This window comes from Toxorhynchites rutilus, chromosome 1 (assembly GCF_029784135.1).
Source record: "Toxorhynchites rutilus septentrionalis strain SRP chromosome 1, ASM2978413v1, whole genome shotgun sequence".
In the NCBI taxonomy this organism is placed as follows: Eukaryota; Metazoa; Arthropoda; class Insecta; order Diptera; family Culicidae; genus Toxorhynchites; species Toxorhynchites rutilus.
In genome coordinates, this window is record NC_073744.1 from 113,351,260 (window position 1) to 113,372,776 (window position 21,517).

The following is a 21,517-nucleotide window of genomic DNA, read 5'->3' on the forward strand; positions in this document are numbered from 1 at the left end:
AAAATTTTGGGAGTGATCGTTGAGATCGAAAACTAATGAATTACGCTTTCTAATTGCCATAATTACTCCTATGGTTACTTTAATCCATTGATATTTAAATATTTGTAGATATTTTGTGACCAACCCATTGTAGAGCAGAAATGCCAAACAATAAGAAGCCATTGTTTTATATAGAGAAAAAACCGCGTTCGTGTAATAAAACGTTTGTCTATTCAGACTAATTCCAGATTCCCAGATATCGATAATCGATATTATTCTACGTCTGCATATTCCATTGCCCTATCGAAAAGTTTCTCAAATGTTGGTGACCCCGATGTTCGATTAAGAGTTGTAACACATAAGGCGTGGTGCACAAATTACGTAACGCTAAAATTCCGTTTTCGGACTCACTCCCCTCCCCCATGTATCAATAAGTAATGCAAGATAAACCCGACTCCCTCTTAAGTTACGTAACGATAACATAATCTGTGCACAAATTCAAAATAGTTTTAAAAAATTTCATATTATTTAACTTTCATTAAATAATGAAAATATCAACGTACAAAATCTTCGGAAGAACTTTGGACAAGTTCATGGAATTTCGAACAGAGACGAAAAATTAATGCTCACATATGTTAGGATTGGTGCTTTCAAACAATGTGGCTATTAGCTGAGAAGAACACGAGCTGGTGTAAATTGATGTTGATTTAAACAAAAATAACTACTTCTTGGATTAATACAGCAGTACATTTAACTACTTGCAAAAGATACTTAAATATCCTTACGTGACGAGCAAACCCCTCTGCTGAGTATCCTACTAATTCCGCTCCATCCATTTTGGAAGTTTGCGGACACAATATATTCTGCTTATACGGGATCGCTAGGTTGTTGCACACATCAACTAACAATTCCCCTGCATACTCAAAATGTTTCGTTTTTAGTTCAAAATGTTTCGTTTTTAGTTCCGAGATCCCTCACGATCATGAGGAAATATTGAACCTGCTAACTCCCGGGAGAAAGGAACCATCCGACATTAAACTCGGTTGGAAGCACTGGGTCCTGGAGCAATGGTAGCAACGAAAACTGCATCGAGATTCAATCGAAGGAAGGAAGGTATTGAATTAGAGAGACTTTAAACTCTGAGAGTTCATTCGTCTCTATTCAATCGAACATATCTATGATCTTTTTATAACGAGGGTTCTCATGAATAGTAAACTGACTTGATTCCTTGATGGCGAATAATTTTGATTTCAGGCAGTTTGCACACCCTTTTAAAATCGAATGTATTCTGTATTCAACTGCTTCAGTATGACCAAGGTGCCCTAACTTTATTTTGCATCCTGCGATAACAAACGGAATAAGCTTATGTTTAGCAACCATGACAAAATCACGATCCAGTAGATTAATACGACATTCGAGATGCATTAATCGGCACCTGCTTACTGGCTACTGTTAAGCTTATTACAACACGTGCTTTATCACCTTGGCCCAGGAAATATACCTCATTCGGTCCCAGAATCGAAGCTTATTACTACGGGGGGTCAGGCGGACCACCCGCAACACCTCGGTTCCTGGTCTGAGCCTCGAGAACCTTTGAGGTAGGGCTCTCAAGGCTTCTTTTCATGCTGGCCAGCTCGAGCTTGAGGCCAATCGCTCTCAGGGTCGGCTCTTCAGGGAATTATTCTAATCAAGGCTCGGATGGTACGGTGTAATCAAAAGTGCACATATATTTTTTTCGATTTTATTACCTATAGTTACATGCTCTGCGTGGTGTGTCGGTTTGTGGTGTAGTGTCCTTCACTGGAGTACTGGGTCGGTGGTAGGACACGACCTCCGCACGCTGCTTGCTGAGGATGTCGGGGTTATGGTGACGATGATACTCGCTATTACACCCAAATCAACAAAGCCTCTTATAAAATTCTAATCAAAGAAAAATCCGACAAATACCTGATTCTATCAGCTACCATGGTTTTCACGGATTTCTGTGTCACAGACAACAATTTAACAATTTGAGAAAATATACAACTCTCTATGTGTATTTTATGAGTGCTCAGTCATCATTCTGGTCAAGACATGATCCATCATTTCAGCGATCATTTCATCCGCCTTATTCTGTCTTGATCTTCTCTTCTGCTTCTCTCTCCATCCATTCCTCTATATATCCATTATTGTTCATCTCTAACCCTATCTCTACTTCCATTGCATCCTCTCCATTCTCTCATTCCACCTTCTATGTGAATGTGTACATGTTAGAGATGGGCAAACCGTTCACGAACGGCACGAAAGAACTAGTTCGCCGAAAAGAGTGAACGAAGGGTCGTTCTTTTTCAAAGAACGGTAGTTCTTCCCACGAACTGATTGTGAGCGAACGGTTTGTGAACGAACTGATTCCGAAAGAACGGTTTGCGAGTGAACTGTGTGAGAGTGAACACTGATCACTGAACTGAACTGAACTGAACACTGAACACTGAACTGATTTGCGCTGGACGGAATGGATAAATATAACGAAAACGCTTGTAATAAAAATAAAATGATATTGTCATTTATAAGCAAAATGCATCTAACGCAGGGTTTATTTTGTTAATGTATACTCAATTTTGGGTTAAAAATTAAATTAGATTTTCGTAGTTTTAAAAGCAAAACTATATATTTTCAATTTCATGTATTCTTCCAATTCCGCGTAACATTCATATATTTCCTGATTATCAGAAAAAAAAATCTGGGGGAAGCTGGGGCGATTCATGGATTAGGTAAACATAAAATCTTATAGTAAGGACAAATATTTTTTTCGTTGCTCTCAATTCATTGTTTGGCCTATTGCGTGTACGTGTTATCGTGATTGTTTGTTAGTGAAAATCGCTGCTGATATTTTCCCCTGAATGAACATTATGAAATATGATCTTACATGGAACCTGTGTGTTGTCCAAAAAGAGAATATGAAAAATTGCACATATTTTGCGCGCATCAAATTATTATAAACTTTTATCGACCGATAAACATATTTTCACATACAGTTTGCGACTTTTAAATCTTATCTTATTATTAAATCTTATTTTAAAGCTTATCTTCCCCCACTAAATTTCAAAAATATAAATCCCATACGTACACTATCCAATCCAACGATATCAAATTATAGCTATCTATTGGTGTTGGGTTCCAGCTAACATTCTATGTTGTTCTTAATACCGCTGAACGAAAGAGCGAAAGAACGGTTCAAAAGAACTGATTCACTTGGATGAACGGTTAAAGAGTGAACCGTTCATCAAATGGTTCATCAAACGTTCATCAAATGGATAAATAAAACGAGAACGCTTGTAATGGGCACCTTACACGATCACCCGGATTGACAATAAGTGTCTTCAATATCGTGACAGCTAGGCTTTCAACATCTGATCTAACCTCAATCAATATTTTTCCACCTTACACGGTCAATATCGCCCTCAACCCGAGACAACGAAAATATCCGCGATGGCTAGTGGCGACATTTGAGTTTGGGATCCAAACTATTCTCTATCAGATTAGAAGGCTAAAAGGCAATTTGTAAAATTTGAATGAAAATATCTACTTGGTATTATTTAATTAGTTGAAGCGCGTAGTCCTAACCTTAACTTAACCTATTTCCCCTGAATTTTCAGATATTCCTACTAGAATGTATAATTATGATATAACGTCAATTTTCATTCATAATTTACACTTTAGAATTCGGTTTTTCTTCTAAAAAATACATCATAATACTCGTTTCACAAATACAGACTGTTCCTTTCAGTTTCAGAGATGCCAGATGCAGAGATAGTTTGCGAAAATATATGCAAGTTATTTTATCTGCAAGCAAATGTTTTTATTCCATAAATGAGACTATGACAGTAGAACCCCGATTATCCGCGAGCGGATGATCCACCCTGCGGATTATTCGTGACTGCGAGTTCCATAGTAAATCAATAGGCCTTTCCGGAATTTGTTAGTGAGTGGTAGGCCCATGCTCTTTTGTTGTGGTCATGGCTTTTACATTATTTAGCCACTGGTGTACACGACCTTATAGATGAATAGTTGATTGATTTCTGTATTGATAGAACATAGTTTTTATGTTGAAACATCTCTTTTCGTGTTTGCATTTTTTTGTCCTTTAATGGGTCATCCTCGATTTTCGTTAATCGCGGTGAGTTTGCCCGACTATTCCGCGGATAATCGGGATTCTACTGTAGCTTGAATTAACACATGATGTTTTTTCATCTGTGATTTTCCCAGATCATCTTATTCTCTAAATTTTATAGCGGAGTGTGAAGAAACACACAACCCGCTCACTAGCGCAGAGAATGACCGAGTTCAACGTTAAAAAACTCCTAAAACGTTGTTAAGTTTCATCCACTCTCTCACCATCACATTGTCAGTTTACTTTGAAGTTTTGATTTGTATCGTGAAAAGTATCGTATTTTGCTATTCAAACTATCGGTTTTCCAAACCAAAAGCTTCCATTTATGATTCCTACAATTTCAGTAGTTTATAAATTTTAATTGCAATCGCAAAAAAGACTAACAAAAATTAAATGTGCGCTTGCATATCTGGCAACTCAGTCTGGAAGTCCGTGAGGTAAAACGTCAACATCATGCATCCATATGAAATGTCACGATATTGATGCTCGAAAATCAGAAAATCCGGATTTCTGCGTCGTCGGCCATGTTCAGCTGTCATTATGCTTTCAAATGTCATCATATTGTCAATAAAGTTGACCGTGTAAGGTCCGCTTAAGGAAAATAAAACGATTTGTCATTTATGAGCAAAATGCATGTAACGCAGAGTTTATTTTGTTAATGTATACTCAATTTTGGGTTAAAAATTAAATTAGATTTTCGTAGTTTTAAAAGCATATATAGCTTTTCAATTTCATGTATTCTTTCAATTCCGCGTAACAATCATATACTTTCTGATTATCAGAAAAAAATCTGGAGGAAGCTGGGGCGATATAGGATTAGGTAAACATAAAATTTTATAGTGAGGGCATGTTGAGAAAAAAAAGGTTTTTCGTTGCTTTCAATTCATTGTTTGGCGTGTACGTGTTATCGTGATTTTTTGTATGATTGATTGTTAGTGAAAATCGGTGATGATTTTTTTCTCTGAATGAACATTATGAAATATGATCTTACATGGAACCTGTGTGTTGTCCAAAAACATAATATGAAAAATTGCACATATTTTGTCCGCATCAAATTATTACATAAACTTTTGTCGACCGATAAACATATTTTCACATACAGTTTGCGACTTTTAATGGAGCAGCTTATCTTTCCCCACTAAATTTCAAAAATATAAATCCCATACGTACACTATCCAGTCCAACGATATCAATTAATAGCTGTTAATGATGGGTTACAGCTAACATTCTATGTTGTTCTTAATACCGCTGAACGAAAGAGCGAAAGAACGGTTCAAAAGAACTGATTCACTTAGATGAACGGTTAGTGAGTGAACCGCTCATCAAAGTGAACTGTTTTGCCCATCTCTAGTCAGAACCTGCGTCCTTCGTGAAAAAAAATACTTCCGTCGTCATTGACGAACTGTCGAAAACTACCAGCTCCGTGCTGAATTGTTGTCATATCTGATGAATCCACGTGCGCGATTAAAATACACACCAACACGATCGACACTAAAACCAACATGTCGGTTGTTACTTCCACGACATATGAACAACTCAATGCAATGAAACTGGATGATCTTCTCACTGCAAATGTAAGTCCCATCAATTCCTATATCCTCTGATCCTCGACATTGGACTCCCCCTGTCTTTCTTCTGGGTTCGCAGACATTGCAGATGGCAACACTCCTAATCATCGGCGCCCGTTCCTTCAAACACCATGATCTCCTCTTAGGCCTACGATGCAGCAAATTCATTGAAAACCGAACCAATATGAGGGGCATAGAAGGAAAGGAGTGTAAGTGAGTTGATCGATTTCTTAATAACTCAATAACTCATTTGCAAAAACATTCCAATTTGAGTTTGCTATAGAATCCGATAGATGAGTTTCTGACCTATCTTCCATTTTGTCAAATACAGCTGGGAGTGTGTTTGCAGCTAAGTTATTACCAAAAGAGAGAGTTGATGTAGAGAAATCGATGATGCTCATCGACGGCTGAAGCTGGATTTCGGTTTCTAACAGAGCAAAGAACCTTCCAGCCAGTGCTGCCACATTTTAATCTGTCATTTATTTAATTACAATAAATATTACATTTACATTTCATTCGTCATTCGTTTGCATGATGATGTTTATACATAGTTTTTTTCTGAATCAAGAATGCATACCATCATTTATTAAAAGTTTCAAGCTGCCGCACCAAGTAATACTGCGGCGTAAAAGCAATCATGTACCTTAATGTAGCTTTGTTCAAATGTAAGAAATTTCACCCACGCAAAAAAGCTGTACCAATATGTACTTATTGACAAAAATCCAAAAATAACGAAAAAATCTGTGCGTTTCCAGATAGATCTGTAAGTGTGGGAACACTGCTTCCAACCCTTGAAAAGTTTTTGGGCCAACCTGTTGCGCACAGTGATGAAATCGAACAAAACCTGTACTGCCCATGATTGCATAGGAGACGTAATCACCAACATCATTAGTGTTGGGAAAACGCATTTTTGTTGTTTGCCTACAAGCGTAACCATGCAAATTTCCAATGAAATAATCTTCCAGTTGAAGGATTCTTCTTCTTCTTATATGGCACTAACGTTCCTAGAGGAACTCCGCCGTCTCAACGTAGCATTACTTGCGTCATTTTCATTAATACTTAGTTGAGATTTCTATGCCAAATAGCACGCCTTGAATGCATTCTGAGCGGCAAGCTCTAGAATACGCGTGACCACAGTGCAAGTCAGAGGAAATATCTTTGAAGAAAAATTTCCCCGACCAGAACGGGAATCGAACCCGAACCCCCGGCATGTTAGGTTTGACGCTAACCATTCGGCCACGGGAGCACATGAAGTTGAAGGATATTATCGGCAAAAAGAGGGCCTAGGAGATTTTGAGGATTAAAAAATAATATTTCCATCTGGAAAACGCTTGCGTCTATTTATGAGGACAATCAATCGTTTCAATGAACATTTGTTCTCATAGCTAGACGTAATCACCAGGTTGCTCTATCTATAGCGTTAGTATTTCCCTTTCCGATAATAGTCAAAACGTCTCCGTCGGTAGTTTCAGTTGTTATCGGATAAAATCAAAAAAGTTGGAAGAAATTTAGTGAAATGTCTGGAAAAGGTGCTCTGGATTTGTTGGGAGTCTATGATAGTACTTTTTTCCTGAATACTCTGGGATATGATAAGAACAGCAGGTTCGTGTTTTTTTTTCAATTAAATGAATTTGTAAAGGCAATCTGCAATGTTGGTAACCTTAGCAACATGATTTACCGATATCACGATCAATCGTATAAAGATGGTGGATTAACTTACACCATCGGTATGAATAAATGCTGAGTATGTGGAATAATTCGATGATGAATCCAAGAAGATATAATGCTGAGATCCAATATTATTTTAATTTTACTACTGATCCGATTGGTTCATCTTCTACTTGAAGATTCAAATGCAAAAAATTAGGCAATTATAAAATTTAAAAACTCAATTGCTTATCTTCGTTCATCGCAGTGCAGTGTACAGAAAATAGTAATTATATGAGCAGTGTTTCAATGGTTTCTTATATTCAACTATTAGGAAACACTTAGTAATAAGACACTATCGTGACAGGCACATTTCAATATGTTAAATTTATTTTTTTTTGTTATCTCAAGTCTAATTTTTACGTAATCATTTTATGTTAAATTATTGCCATCGCTACAGAGGCAAACCAGTCCATTTAATCCTTGAAGATTTTTCCATTCACAAAATTCGAACAATATTTCAAGAAAATCGATAATAAAGAACCTTTACGAACACAACCGAGACGGTGGTATGACGATCAGAATATCGGAAGCATAGAACTAAATCAAATCAAGGGTGGATGATTTTGTAATGTTTTTCCTATCTAATGCCACAAAACAAAACAAAAAGTCAAGTACATTCAACGAACAATTCAAACACAAATGCACTTACCTCCTTGTTCAAAATACTCCGTAGTTTCTGATGGCATTTGACCCTCCTCTGTGATGGTTGGCGACACAAGGTCTGGTTCCGAACTTGATACACACTGCACCATTGCCTAGAAGGGTAATTTGAAAACATCAGAATTGAAACACGTAAAAATGATGTGACAATTTCAATAATTCACCATATTCATACTATCCGCACTTCCGGCACTTTTTTCGCTAGACGCACAATCAGGACTATTGGGGCTGTGTGTGGTCGTATCCGGAGGAGATGCCGCGCCGGACAGGTATGATTTATGCTGTATCGAAGGCTGCGGAGTTGTTGGCAGCGAAGGACTTTCGTTTGTGCTGCTAGCCGTACTGCAACTGTCGGTGCTGGTGTTGAGAGTAGCAGTAACCTGCATCGGGGATTGAAGAATATGCTGTGGTTGCTGTTGAACTATGGTTGCGTTTTGCTGAACGAAGGACGCTGTAGCGCCTGTCTGCTGTTGGGGAACAACGATGTTTACCGATCCTCCGTAGATTTGGGCTCCCATGGGGCTGACCTGGCTACTGTTATTCACGATAAACTGTTGCCCAGTGTTTGACGAGAGGAAACCCTTCTGCTGATGGGGACTTTGTGCACGTATCACCATGCCTTGGGGCGTAGTCAAAATACTTCCACATGGTGTCGCCAGGTTCTGAATTTGAACCAACGTAGCGTCTGGGGTCATTACCAAGCCAGCAGGAAGCAGCACCTGTTGGCTAATAATGTTATAAGGCTGAGTAATTATTTGTCCATTCTGCAGTAATATTTGCTGCTGCTGTTGTTGTGGCTGTTGAGAGTTTTTGTTGGGTACTATCGTCAGACCGGATATTCCAGAATTTAACTGAAAACTTTGCGCGGGATACTGGGGTGCAATCTGCAGCATGGTACCCTGGTGGTTGATTGATTGGAGTGTTTGCTGCTGTATTGATGATTGATGTTGTTGTGAAGCTGTCAATTGGGTTTGCATCTGCTGTGGAAGATTTGAAGGAGTAATGAGAACATTTGTTGAACCATTACTTTTCCGTTTCTTTGCCTTTCGTTTCGTATCTGGAGACAGCAAAATATGCCGCTGCTGGTTCTGCTGATGAATATAGGATGTGGTAGTGCCATCGTGATTTACAACCTGATTCACTATGTGACCTCCATCAGTTACGGTGTTATAGTTAGGTTGAATAACTATACTGTTCGAAGGCAAATTGTTCAGCACAACCGTAGTGCCGGCCTGTTGGGGAATAACATTATTGGTGTTAGTTTGAATCGCAGCACCCGCACTGTTAGAATTGAGTAATTGATTGATGCCGGTTTGATTACTAATTAAACCAGTACTTCCTCCATTTTGTATCAACTTTGTACCAATGCTCGCTCCAGGCGACGCTGCAGCTAACACATTAGCTGAATGAATTACTTGTGTGTTATTAGCCGTCAATATTTGCTGCCCACCAGGTTGGATTACATTTCCATTATTCAATATCACAGTCGATTGCATATTATTTGGAGAGTTGATCAAGAAATTGGAATTTGTGTTCGATTGAGAATGATGGATGATACCCGGTTGTTGGTGAGCGATATTTTGCATAATTCCACTATTATTTGCACTCGAATTGGTCGTTACAGTGCTGATAGGGTTTCCGCTCGAAACTGTGCATCCTGCCGCACCAGCAATACTCATATACTGTGTATTATTTCCGGCCATCACCGATTGCGGTGACATTATCACGTTGGTTGCCATCGCCGGCCCAGCATTGCTGCTGTTGACAACAACTTGGGCAGAATGTTTATTCGTTTGGTTCGACATGAGGATAAACTGTCCGCTAGAAGTCATCAGAACCTGCTGCGGATGGTTTATCATATGGTTCTGTTGAGATTGTTGTTGAGCGTAGTTCAAAACATTCTGAGAGCCAGCCGAACTTTGAATGAATATTTTTTCCGTCTTGACAACCGTTGACTCGTCTTCATTTCCAACCTCTCTAGCAATATGTTTAGTTATTCTATTAACTGTGGTGCTGGTAACAGTAGTTGGTTTACTTCCTGCTTGTACAGACGTGATAGTATTACGAGGTATTGATGTACTGCCGGCATAACCAACGCTACTTGTGGCAACAACTTGGTTTTTGGTCCAGTTGGGACCAATTGCGCTTTGCGCGAGATTCCTGTTTGAATGTACTTCTGGAGATTCGGAGCGTATTACAGCGATGTTACCGGTGAACAATGGACTACGCGTACTGCTGGAGGTAACTCCACCTTGCACGTGACATGTAAAATCTGGGGTATTCGACGAAGTGGATGTAATATCAGGAGTCTGATTTGTTGTGAAACCACTGCCACCGGATAACACAGGTGATGCATGCGCAACAGCAGTGCAACAAGTATTTGGTTTAGATTCTCCCTCGGCAACACATTGTTGCTGCTGTAGAATTTGGAGCTGCTCATTGTGCTGTCGAACAAGCTGATTTTGCCGCTGCAGTTGTTGCTGAAATTGCAACTGCTGTTGGATTTCCATATGACTAATATCACAGTTCTGCTGCATCTGGACAATCCCATTTGCTACATTTGTAACAGTCTGACCGCCTCCTCTAGCTGCTGTATTGTTATGATCCATGGCCACCATTCCTTTGTCCACTTTAATCTTCGTAGTTTCTAAGGATTCCTCATTTTCTCCAGAGTCATAGCTACTAATCGATTTTATCTGTGGACTTTCCTGAGAGGATGACGATCCATCCGGACTGTGTAAGGTAGAAATAGAACTATGCAAAATTGCTGTTTGTTGATTCAAATAGCCCGTTGGGTCATCCTTAAAGTTGGGTCGCTTTTTTGCGGTACTTTTTGGTATCCGTGAGCACTCTTCAGGCCATCCAACTTGGGTGGGCGATTTGCTTGAATTTCTACTATTTTTGACCAACTGCTCATTTTGATTTATATTTTGTACAAAAGCTTTAACTGGCACTGAATTCGTAGATGACGGCACCTGACGCTGGGTTGCTGAATTAGAACCTAATGGAGAGGAAGAGGAAGTGTTTTTTCGCCACGGTGGCGTCTTCGACAGAGGGATACTGGTGATTTCTTTGTCAACTTGAAGGTGCAAATGATGTCCGACTAACATTTCGTGGTTCAGCACGTTTGTAGGGGTCGGCGAAGAATTTACTAGCTCATTTCTAACATTTTTCTGGCTGAGTATAGGCATGTTCGCATCGTGCATCGATGTAGACACATATGGAGGGTAAACAGCATTATCTTGTGATGTAACCACACCGGCGTTGGTATCTGCAATGAAGAGCATTTTTAATAACAATCCTAATTGTGGGCAATATGACTTCTGTGAATTGAGCGAGAATTACATACAAGTATGCAAGATGTGATATAATTTTGCTTTTTATAATGTATTATTTTTATAATTATAAATTCAATACAGTATAATCCCGATTATCGGCGAGCTGATGATTCGCGGTGCGTTTTATCTGCGAAAACGAGTTCCATAGTAATTCTATAGAACTTCCCGAAATTTGTCAGTGAAAGTTCGACACTTGCTCTCTTATTTTGGTCATGACTTACACATTATCTGACCACTGATGTACAAGACCTTACAAATGGATAGTTTAATGATTTTTATATTGATAAAGCATAGTTTAATAGTTTTTTGAAATATTTTTATTTCGTGTTTGCACTTCATTTTTAATCCTTCATCGCGTTATCCGCGATTTTCGTATGCGCGGTGGCCTAGCCATACTATGTATTTCGCGGATGATCGGGGTGTATTTATTCAATAAATATCTTTGAATTGGGATACACTTCTGTCCTGATTTAGCAAGACATTTCCTAATTTTGAGGTATGCTGGGGAGTCCAGAATTATTTTTCATACTCTAGCATTTGCCCTGACTTTTATAAGAAATTCAATTTTGTTGACGAATGATAATTAATTTTTTTTTATATTTTGTTTTTGAGTAAAAACATTCACGTCTTTCGGGAACATGTTGTCGCACAAATTGAAAAACGAAAAATCTCCCGCATCGCGAGGATTGTCTAATTTCAAGCGCTTGATGCTCAGTCATTGATGTGATGTGATGGATTTAATGTGAATACTTTGCATACTTGTAATATTCCAAAAATAATTAGATTACTTTTTGGAAAAGACCAAAACAAATTTCTCGATTTAAAAAAAATATATATATAACTCAAAAACTATACCTACATGATACCTACAAAATTTTGGTGAAAGGATGAAATGTAGGAAATTGTTCAAATTTCAGAAACGTATTATTTTAAATTCTCAAAAAAAATATATGAATAGCACTTACAATTTCCAACAAGTCGTCCATACATCGAAAGATGGGCACTTTTACGCGGAAAAAGTTTTTCTAACGATAAATTTTTCATGTTTTCTTTTTAAAAATCACAACTAATCCTAATTTTGTTTAAAGTAAAGACTATATCGATATATCGATATGTATTCGACAAAGTATTAGATATTATTGAAATATGAACTTTCGTCGATGACGTCAATTTTCTATCTTTTATAGTTCCTGGTATAAAAAGCACTTTTGAATGAAGACTCCAGAAAAAAATAATGTTTTATTCGTTACATTTTTATGTGTAAATGCTCGTGTTTGACATGTTTCTTAATAGAATAAAGTTTTCAGAATATGTAAATTACAATAATTTATTTGTAAAAATTTTACGAATTAAACATTAATAGTAATTTTTCAGAGACACTAAAAAAGGTTTTGTTCGAAAAACTTTTTCCCTGTAGAAGTCCCCATCTTCCAATGTATGGGTGACTTGTTGGAAATTGTAAGTGCTATTTATATCTATTTTTCAAGAATTTTAAAAACGCATATTTTCGACAAAAATGAATTTTAATTTTCAAAATATATTTTTTTCAATTTTTTTTTTATTTTGTTAGATATTTTTGAAAGAAAACTTAAATAATTTTCTACATTTCATTCTTTAGCCAACATTTTGTAGATCTTATAGCTTTTAACTTAAGATTTTCCGGAAAAAAGTTGAAACAAAACTCACTTTTCAAACTTTTTTTTCAAACAAACTTTCTCACACAAAAATCTATCAAACCAACAAAAATTTAGCCAAAGAATGAAATGAAGGAAGTTATTTATGTTTTCATAACAAATATCAAACAAAATTTTGAAAAAAAAACCATTGAAAAAAATATTTTGAAAATTAAAATTTATTTTTCTTGAAAACATGTTTTTTTCAAAATTCTGAAAAAAATAATATGAATAGCCCATACAATTTCCAGCAAGTCCCATACATCGGAAGATGGGCACTTTTACAGGGAAAATGTTTTTAGAACAACCAGTTTTTCAAATAACATTTTTGTGTATAAATGTTCTGCTAATTTTCTTCTATTTAGAAACATGTCAAGAACATGTCAAAAACGAAATTTACACATAAAAATGTTACGAGTAAAACATTATTTTTAAGGAATCTCCATACAATCTCCATACTCATATTCCTTTTAAAATATTTTTTTTTTTTCAGAACTTTGCAGGTATTATAGTTTTTGAGTTTTTTTTTTTTGTAAAAAAAATGAAGAAAAATTGTTTGGCCCTCTTCAACATGTGGATCAATTCTTTTTTGAATATTTCAAGCTTACGAAGTTTATTAAAAGACCCATGTGTTTATACCAACAACGTTTCACTGCTATCTGAGATGGTACTGCCAACGGCCAGTCGAGTTGGCATAAATTTCGTCATTAGTATTAATCGATTTAAGCACTCCATAATAATTTAATACAATGAACAAGATAATATATTTTATGAAACTAATCGTCCAACAATTAAATATGTCAAGCAATATCACAAGAATATCATCTCGCGCTCTGATTGGTCAATTGTGACGATTGTCTGTGATTGTCATTTGTGTACACTAATTAAATTATTGATTAAACTAGTGAATGAATGAAACAATTTACAATATTTCAATTATTTTGGTCAATTCATGCATTGTGATAGATTACGTTTTTCGTGGCAAGTAAATCTAATGACTAAGTCTGACCGTCCGTTATCCTTTTACGTATGGCATGATGCCTTGGACATTTCATTCATTTATCGTGGACTTCCAAAATATATGAACGGAAGACCTGTCAAACGAGGATTTTACGTTCCCCTCTGAAGTCTCTCAAGTGTACGTACTTCACAAATCGCAAATCGCTTGATTTAATAAATTTCAGGCACTCAGTTTTAATTTTGACATGAATGTTGTTTAACCGTTTGAGTGCGGAGCAAAATATGCCAAAATGCGAATGAGTGCCATTTTTTAAATCCATCGAAAAATTGATGAACAATGAGCGATAGAATCTAGTATTTTTCATTCCGTATCCCCAATATGTTCCCGAAAGACAAAATCATATGTGGTCCCCACAGTAAAAAGAGGAACGCTATCGCGCCCCTCCTCACTTAAACGGGTCATCAATCAACTTCATCGCAGCGAATGATTATCATCATTTTGCCTAAACATTAAACGGTATGCGTAGAAGACATGAAGATATATCTTGAATAACCGTCTTGAATAACCATGCCAAAACGTTGTGTTCGTACCTGCTTTTGTAGTCCGTGTTGGGAAAACACATTCCGAATTGCAAAAATGCCAGCGAGTACAATAGTACCCACAGCTTGCACCTATTTTACAATACCGATTTCCCCAGGCTCCTTGGTTTTGAATTTCAAGTCAATTGATGAAAATCATGTAACGCGTAGATATTTTATCTTTCGAATAAAATGTTTGTCATACCACTCCGTTCAGCCCGTAAAGAGGTATTGACATTCAAAACCTTGCACTTCAAATATAACGGCCTCGTTTTTGAAATTTGAACAGAAAACAGAAAAGAAATACGTAGTCCTACGTCAAACCTACTTGTTACCATCCTTCTGCCATCATCATTCGATTGTTCCTTCTGGTGGAGTGAACAAACAATACCTACAATCAAACTAAACGCTCCTTTCAAGGCCATCAAATTATTATCAAATAATAGTGGAATTTTCCAAACATATCCAGAATCAATATGCAATAATAGCTCAACGTAATTCTATGTCATATAGGTCGTTTCTCGGACACAATAATTTTTTTTATTAGTGGCTAAAAATGTTCTAGTGTGTAGAAAGTTATACCTTTTACGAAATCTGCCATCTGTTTTTATTCAGAGTATTCAGAGTTTTAATTTTTTTACGTTTTGTCTCGATATTTGAAGTTAATTTTAAAATGTCTTAATGGAATCCGACGAATTGCACCAGAAGTACTTTTGTCTCACATAAATAACATAATGATTATCAGACTAAGGGTTGCATATGTGATTCATAAATGTTGGTGGCCAATAGCGGTTATGTGCATTTTGCCATGTTGAAACAGAACAGAAGTTTAGAATCCACAATGAACCATTCCAGGTAAATCTGATTTGGAGAAGTATATCCAAACACCGAAACATTGCAAGAATATGCAATTAGAATCCACTTTTAAATTCAACTATGTGGTGTAAAAATCACATCACTCATAAATGACTAAAAATGAGGTGCAAACACATGAAAAGATATTCCAGCATGATAACTCTTTTTTATCAATAGAGGAATCATGAAACTATCCACCTGTCGTGTACACCAGTGATAAAGTAATCGACGACGAGATATGTTGAAATTCTTACCATGAGAGGACAAAGTTTCATTAAGTCTTCGGTTGCTCGATTAATACGATTTCACCAAAAATACATCGTTTTAATTGCCAGATTTGCCTAGCTGCCACTATTGCAAATACTCACTTTAGTAGTGCCGTGACAAGGGACCGGTTTTGTCGAAATAGACCTCAACTTTCCCAACTGCCCCCTGTTTCTCCCAATCGAGAAATATTGACAATTGTTTTGGGGAAGCTGAAAAAGACCCTTTTCGGTGATGCAGAAATGATGTGAATAGTTGAATATATGAGAAAAGTTCTGTATAATTACATAAACTACAAATGTATATTCAATACTGTAGCAAAAAATTATGGAATGATTAACCTTTTTCACCCCAACAAAAAGTCTCGCTCACTAAACTAACTAACATATTCAATCGATGACATCTCTTAGATAGAAGTATATAATATATTAGTATATTTAAATCACTGGAATAAAAAACCTATTTTTCACTTTTTTTTCCAAAATATATATTTTTATCAAGGCTCATATGGCGTTAGCCTGACGGGGCCGGAGTTCAATATTTTCCAGTTTTTCTTATTATCTATGTTAGTAATATGTAACCGATTACTCGCGGTCGGCTCGAGGTTAGTATTACAAGTGTTCTCGTAATTGGGATGTTGCTGTCTACAATGCTCTGTACGTGTGCCCGACACGAGATACTTCCTATTGGGATGCAGCTGACCATTAATCAGCAACGCCCCCCTAGTATGTACCCCATATCTAGCGTGGTGCGTCTTCTCGACTCGAGGAATCCAGGATAGAATGGTCACTAACCGGCGCAATCATCAGCTCGTGTAGAGTTGTCATGAGCGGTACAACCTTTGGCTCTTGTTGAATGATCAGTGGACTGCACAACCTTCGGCCCGTGCATCTGTAAAGAGTGTGTGTATGTATTGCCGCGACTAAGTAAAAGTTTATCGTTTGGATAGGAGGGATATGAAACAGGGACACAACGAAGGAAACATCATTAAACGTTGACATCGGCGTTTCTGAGGAACAGGTATAGATGAAGCAGAAGATCAGGATCACGGCTACCTAAGATATCCCGGACGGGGATATCCGATTGTCTGCCTTGTGCTCTCAGTGCTCTAGAGAGCTGAGAGCGAGCAGCATGGAACCGGATACACGACCAGACAACATGCTCGATGTCGTGGTAGCCATCGCCACAATCACAAAGATTGTTTGCTGCGAGCCCAATGCGATAGAGATGCGCGTTTAGGTTGTAGTGATTGGACATAAGCCGAGATATCACGCGAATGAAATCACGACCTACATTCAATCCCTTGAACCATGCACTCGTCGAGACCTTAGGGATAATCGTGTGTAACCAACGACCGAACTCATCACCACTCCACATGCGCTGCCAACTTACGAGCGTATACTGACGAGGAATGTGGAAAAATTCATTATAAGCAATTTGCCTTTCAAAAAGTGTGCCTTCTGAAGCGCCCACCTTAGCTAGCGAGTCCGCTTTCTCATTCCCCGGAATCGAGCAATGAGAGGCAACCCATGCTAAGGTAATCTTGAATAATTTTTCGACCAAAACACTCAATAGTTGTCTTATTCTTGTTAGGAAATAAGATGAGCGTTTATCAACTTTCATTGAGCGGATTGCCTCTATTGAGCTGAGACTGTCTGAAAAAATAAAATAGTGGTCGATGGGCAATGTTTCAATGATCCCTAATGCGTAATATATCGCACCCAGTTCAGCGACATACACGGAACAAGGATCTTTGAGTTTGAAAGAGGCACTGGAATTTTCATTGAAGATGCCGAAGCCAGTGGACCCGTTTATGTATGAACCGTCAGTAAAGAACATTTTATCAGATCCAACTTTCCCATATTTTTCCGAAAATATCAAGGGAATAACATTGGAGCGTAGGTAGGGTTTCACTTTATATAGCATTGAATATAGCATTGAATTTATTTCCCCTTGAAAAAAAAGCAAAGTTGTTCTGGCGAAAAAAGAATGAAGTACAGAAGGTAATAATTAGGTTGAACTATATGGCCGAGAATTATCAAATTTTGATGTGATTTATCTTTAAAGAATAACTTCAATTGTCTCGAAATATGTTCAATCTGACGAATCAGAAGAAAATTGTATAGATTATGATCTAGGTAATATAGAGAATATACCACAAATACATGTTTTTATAGCGACGCCATCCCTCATAAATTGAGAGAATGATTTTTCAACGACTTTATATTCAAATCCAATAATGTTGAATGTTTCCAAAGTAAATAGTTGTTGAAGAAAGAACAATGTTTCCAGGAAATGCTAATAATTCATATTAGGAAAATTGTAACTACTACAAAGTTGATGGCAATTACAAATTACAATAAACTTTTTTTTCTTGCGAAATGCCTTTCCCGTGTAGTATTTGACGATTTAAACAACTTGTGAATATTTTTAGAAACCGAATCATTTTCCCCCATACATTCCTGGTACAGTCAAAGCTCAAGTTTTTTTTTCAAGTTTAATTAGAATTTCATTCAGTTCTTTAGTTTTATACATATGTTTTCATTTCCAAGAGATACAATTTTCAATTTTTCAACCAGATTGTAAAGGTTGAACATTATTATTATGTTTCTATTTAAATTTTGTTTTGTAAATTAATTTTTAGATCTGATGAATCTTCATCATATATTGATTTTAATTTTATAACCTACTTAACCTAAACTTTCATAATTTTCTAATTTGTTAGATTAGATCGAGACGGTTCAGACGATGCAAAGCTCGCTGTTAACCACTCGTAGGGTAAGAATATTGGCTTCAATGATGTTCAATCAGTATATTTTGTCTGGGGATGAGATAATTGAAATCATTTATCAAATCAGGGCCTGACAGAGCATTCAACAATGAGACCATAATCTTACCCAGCAAGCAAATGCTTTCCAGATTATCTATACTGGTTTATTAATACACAAATCAATTGACAATTTACTATTTTTTTATATCTAGAGAAAATTTTGTATCGGACGAATGAGCTGAATTTTATATTCATTGTTTAATGTTTTTTGTTTCAAGATGGTTAGACGTCAATTGCTTTTGTTTCCAATATAATTTAATTGTTTTGTGTGAGCTTGAGCGTTTCTCTCCTTATAGCGACATCTAAGCTCTATATAACGACAACTTTTATAGCGACAATTCTCTATAACGACGGTCCCTTGCGATGTCGCTATAGAGAGCTTTCACTGTATTTCTTTTTAGCCTATAACCCTTTTCTGACAAATAAAATTGAGGCTGAGAACAGATAAAATATTTCTCTATTAAATGAGTATTGTTCAAAAATGTGTTTTTGGGCTTTCCGCACATTTTTTTTATTATCCGAATTTGGTACTCTTCAAATGTATAGACTCATGCGCACGTTTTAATGAGCAACTTTCGTCTGATATTTTGATGAAGATTAAAATTGTACTCGAAGATAGATGAAATATTTTTCTTTCAAATGAGTATAGATCTAAAGTTATTTATTGGATAAGTATTCAATTTAAAACTATTTGAATAATTCATTATAAAAAGCAAAATTATCACACGTTGTATGCAATTATATGACTTGTATGCGATTTCACTTCAAGCAACTTCAAGCAAATGTAAATTATGTGACTTTGAACGGAAAGTGTTGTAAAGTAATGAGTATAATAACGGGAATACCTGTTTTGATGATGCCACCAACGTTCTCCGCATCGACAGTTTTCTTGCCTCGACGCACGATTCCCGCCTTTTCCACGTACCTGGTATGGTGTAGGCAAAAGCTATGAGGTATTGTGCTGTTTGTAGTCAACAATGAATTAGGAACCTAGAAAACGGAAAATATTTGAAAAAAATGTTTGACCAAAACCTTGCCATGGTTATATATAAATTTTCAAAGGACGAAAAAACATAAAACGAAGCTAGCATTCCGTGTGTGCAAAAAATGCAAGTTCATTAAAAGCCACCCTTCCGAGCATGCAATCTCACCCCATATATCATTCACGTTGAGTACCAGAGGCGACGAGGCAGGTTCAAACGCCACGCCTTGCGATAAAAAATCGTTTCAAAACAATAAATGCCGTCATGAGCTGGGAGCGATTGAGCACGCATATACAAACAAACACGATCAAAGTTTCAATCTATCATCTAGCATCGGTCTGAAGCACCACGGTGTCGGTTAAGGAATTATGAACCTAACCCCCTCTTTGTGAGTTTTCGATTTATTCAAGCCATAAGAACGCATCCCTCTCCTCGTTTACGACCAGCGACCCAATCGTACGTAATTACAACCCTTTGTGCAGTTTGCATATTGATGTAATATTGCACTAATTTCGTTTTCCACGTCGGACGGGGCAAGTCAAACAGTTGTGTGTGAGTTGCACACACACACTCGGTTTTAATCACCTGCTGGGTGTAGTTAAAAAACAATTATAGCCCTTAGTGCAAACGATTATTCACTCACTGCCTCCATAGATGTATGTATGCAATAGGCATGCTACCGCAAGTAGATCAATAAATCAAACATTTAGCACCGCACTACGGCAAATTTATTTTCTTGTCAACTTGGTGAAATGATTCGTTGCGCCGTGAAGTCGGGGTCAAGAAATTAATAATAGTATGTCTGACGACTAGAAGCAACCCCCAAAGATTCGTTCGCCTTTGTTCGAGAAAAAATGATATTGGGCAACATGGAATATCTCTGATTAATTAAATCTAGTTTCATTTGATTGATTTGCAGATCGAATCATTCTAGGTAAATCCTACAATCCTACATACTACATGGGGTGATGTTCTATATTCTATTCTTGAAGATCCTTTTGTTCATCCAGAAGACGTGCAATTAGGCGTTGTATGACTTGTCATGCTCGTTACCCCTTCGATGTTTCGGTAACTGGAATATAATCTAGCTGCTTTATACACATTGTGCAGGGCATCCATCCTAGAAGCTCAAAACATTCAATATTACCAACCAACAGTTAAACACGAACTTCTATAGTTTGTCTGGTCGTGAGCATTTCACCGGGTCGTCCCACGGACGTTACATTAGTGCAAGGTTGGATTAACCTGGGTTTTTACCCAGAACAATTTTCATTTTATAATCTTGCGTGGTTCCTAGTTCAATACAAGTTGCAAATTATTCCAACAAGTTTATAGGTTACACGCCTGTGATCAGAGTTCTAAAGGTTGAACACGATAATCTTGTAAAAGTAAAATAATTTGTTTTTTTTAATTTTCCAATGTATAGAATAAATACCACTGGGGTAAGACCAAATATCTCATGTAAGACCATTGTTTCAGTTTTATTTCATACCACAGCCCAATGCTCGAATCTTTACCTTTCACAATAAATGCCATAAATTCCAGGTCAAATAAGTATCTCGGTGTTTCTTTGATCCCAAATGTAATTGGGGAGCCTACATGAGGTATATGAGTCTGAAATTCCAAACACACCTCAATCAACTTGAGTGAATTCTGTACCTTTGTCTCCGCATGGTCTTGAAATCTATGCCTCACTCAAACCACAAGCCTCAAGATTTTGGCAATCTTACTCCCACCAATAGATCGCTTCTTCGTTATTTTTCCGGTTCGGATGGGGGATGCGAGGATATGGGTTCAACGAAATCTCCACCATCTCCCGTTGTCTTTAGTTAGTGTGAAGTGTGTAATAATTATTATTGTAACAAATTCTTCTCCATACTGATTCATTCCGCAAACACCATACAGTGAGACCGTAAAGGCCCTCGCAATACTTGCTGAAGAGATTCGGGAAATGTTGAGCTATAAAAA

General features: G+C 37.0%; 1 protein-coding gene across 9 annotated transcripts in view; it reads right to left on the reverse strand.

Annotated features, from left to right (window-relative positions):
- LOC129774152 (mucin-2) overlaps nt 1–21,517 on the reverse strand; it is a 103,505-nt gene that overhangs the window by 18,241 nt on the left and 63,747 nt on the right. For 7 of the 9 annotated variants that reach the window (XM_055778075.1, XM_055777873.1, XM_055778028.1 and 4 more), the window contains 3 exons: nt 19,412–19,556; nt 8,232–11,338; nt 8,057–8,162 (listed from right to left, as the gene is read on the reverse strand). In XM_055778075.1, the coding sequence (XP_055634050.1) occupies nt 8,057–8,162; nt 8,232–11,338; nt 19,412–19,556 (3,358 nt within the window). The remainder of the gene's footprint in view (nt 1–8,056; nt 8,163–8,231; nt 11,339–19,411; nt 19,557–21,517) is intronic. The other 2 variants (XM_055777983.1, XM_055777926.1) reach the window with 2 other exon arrangements.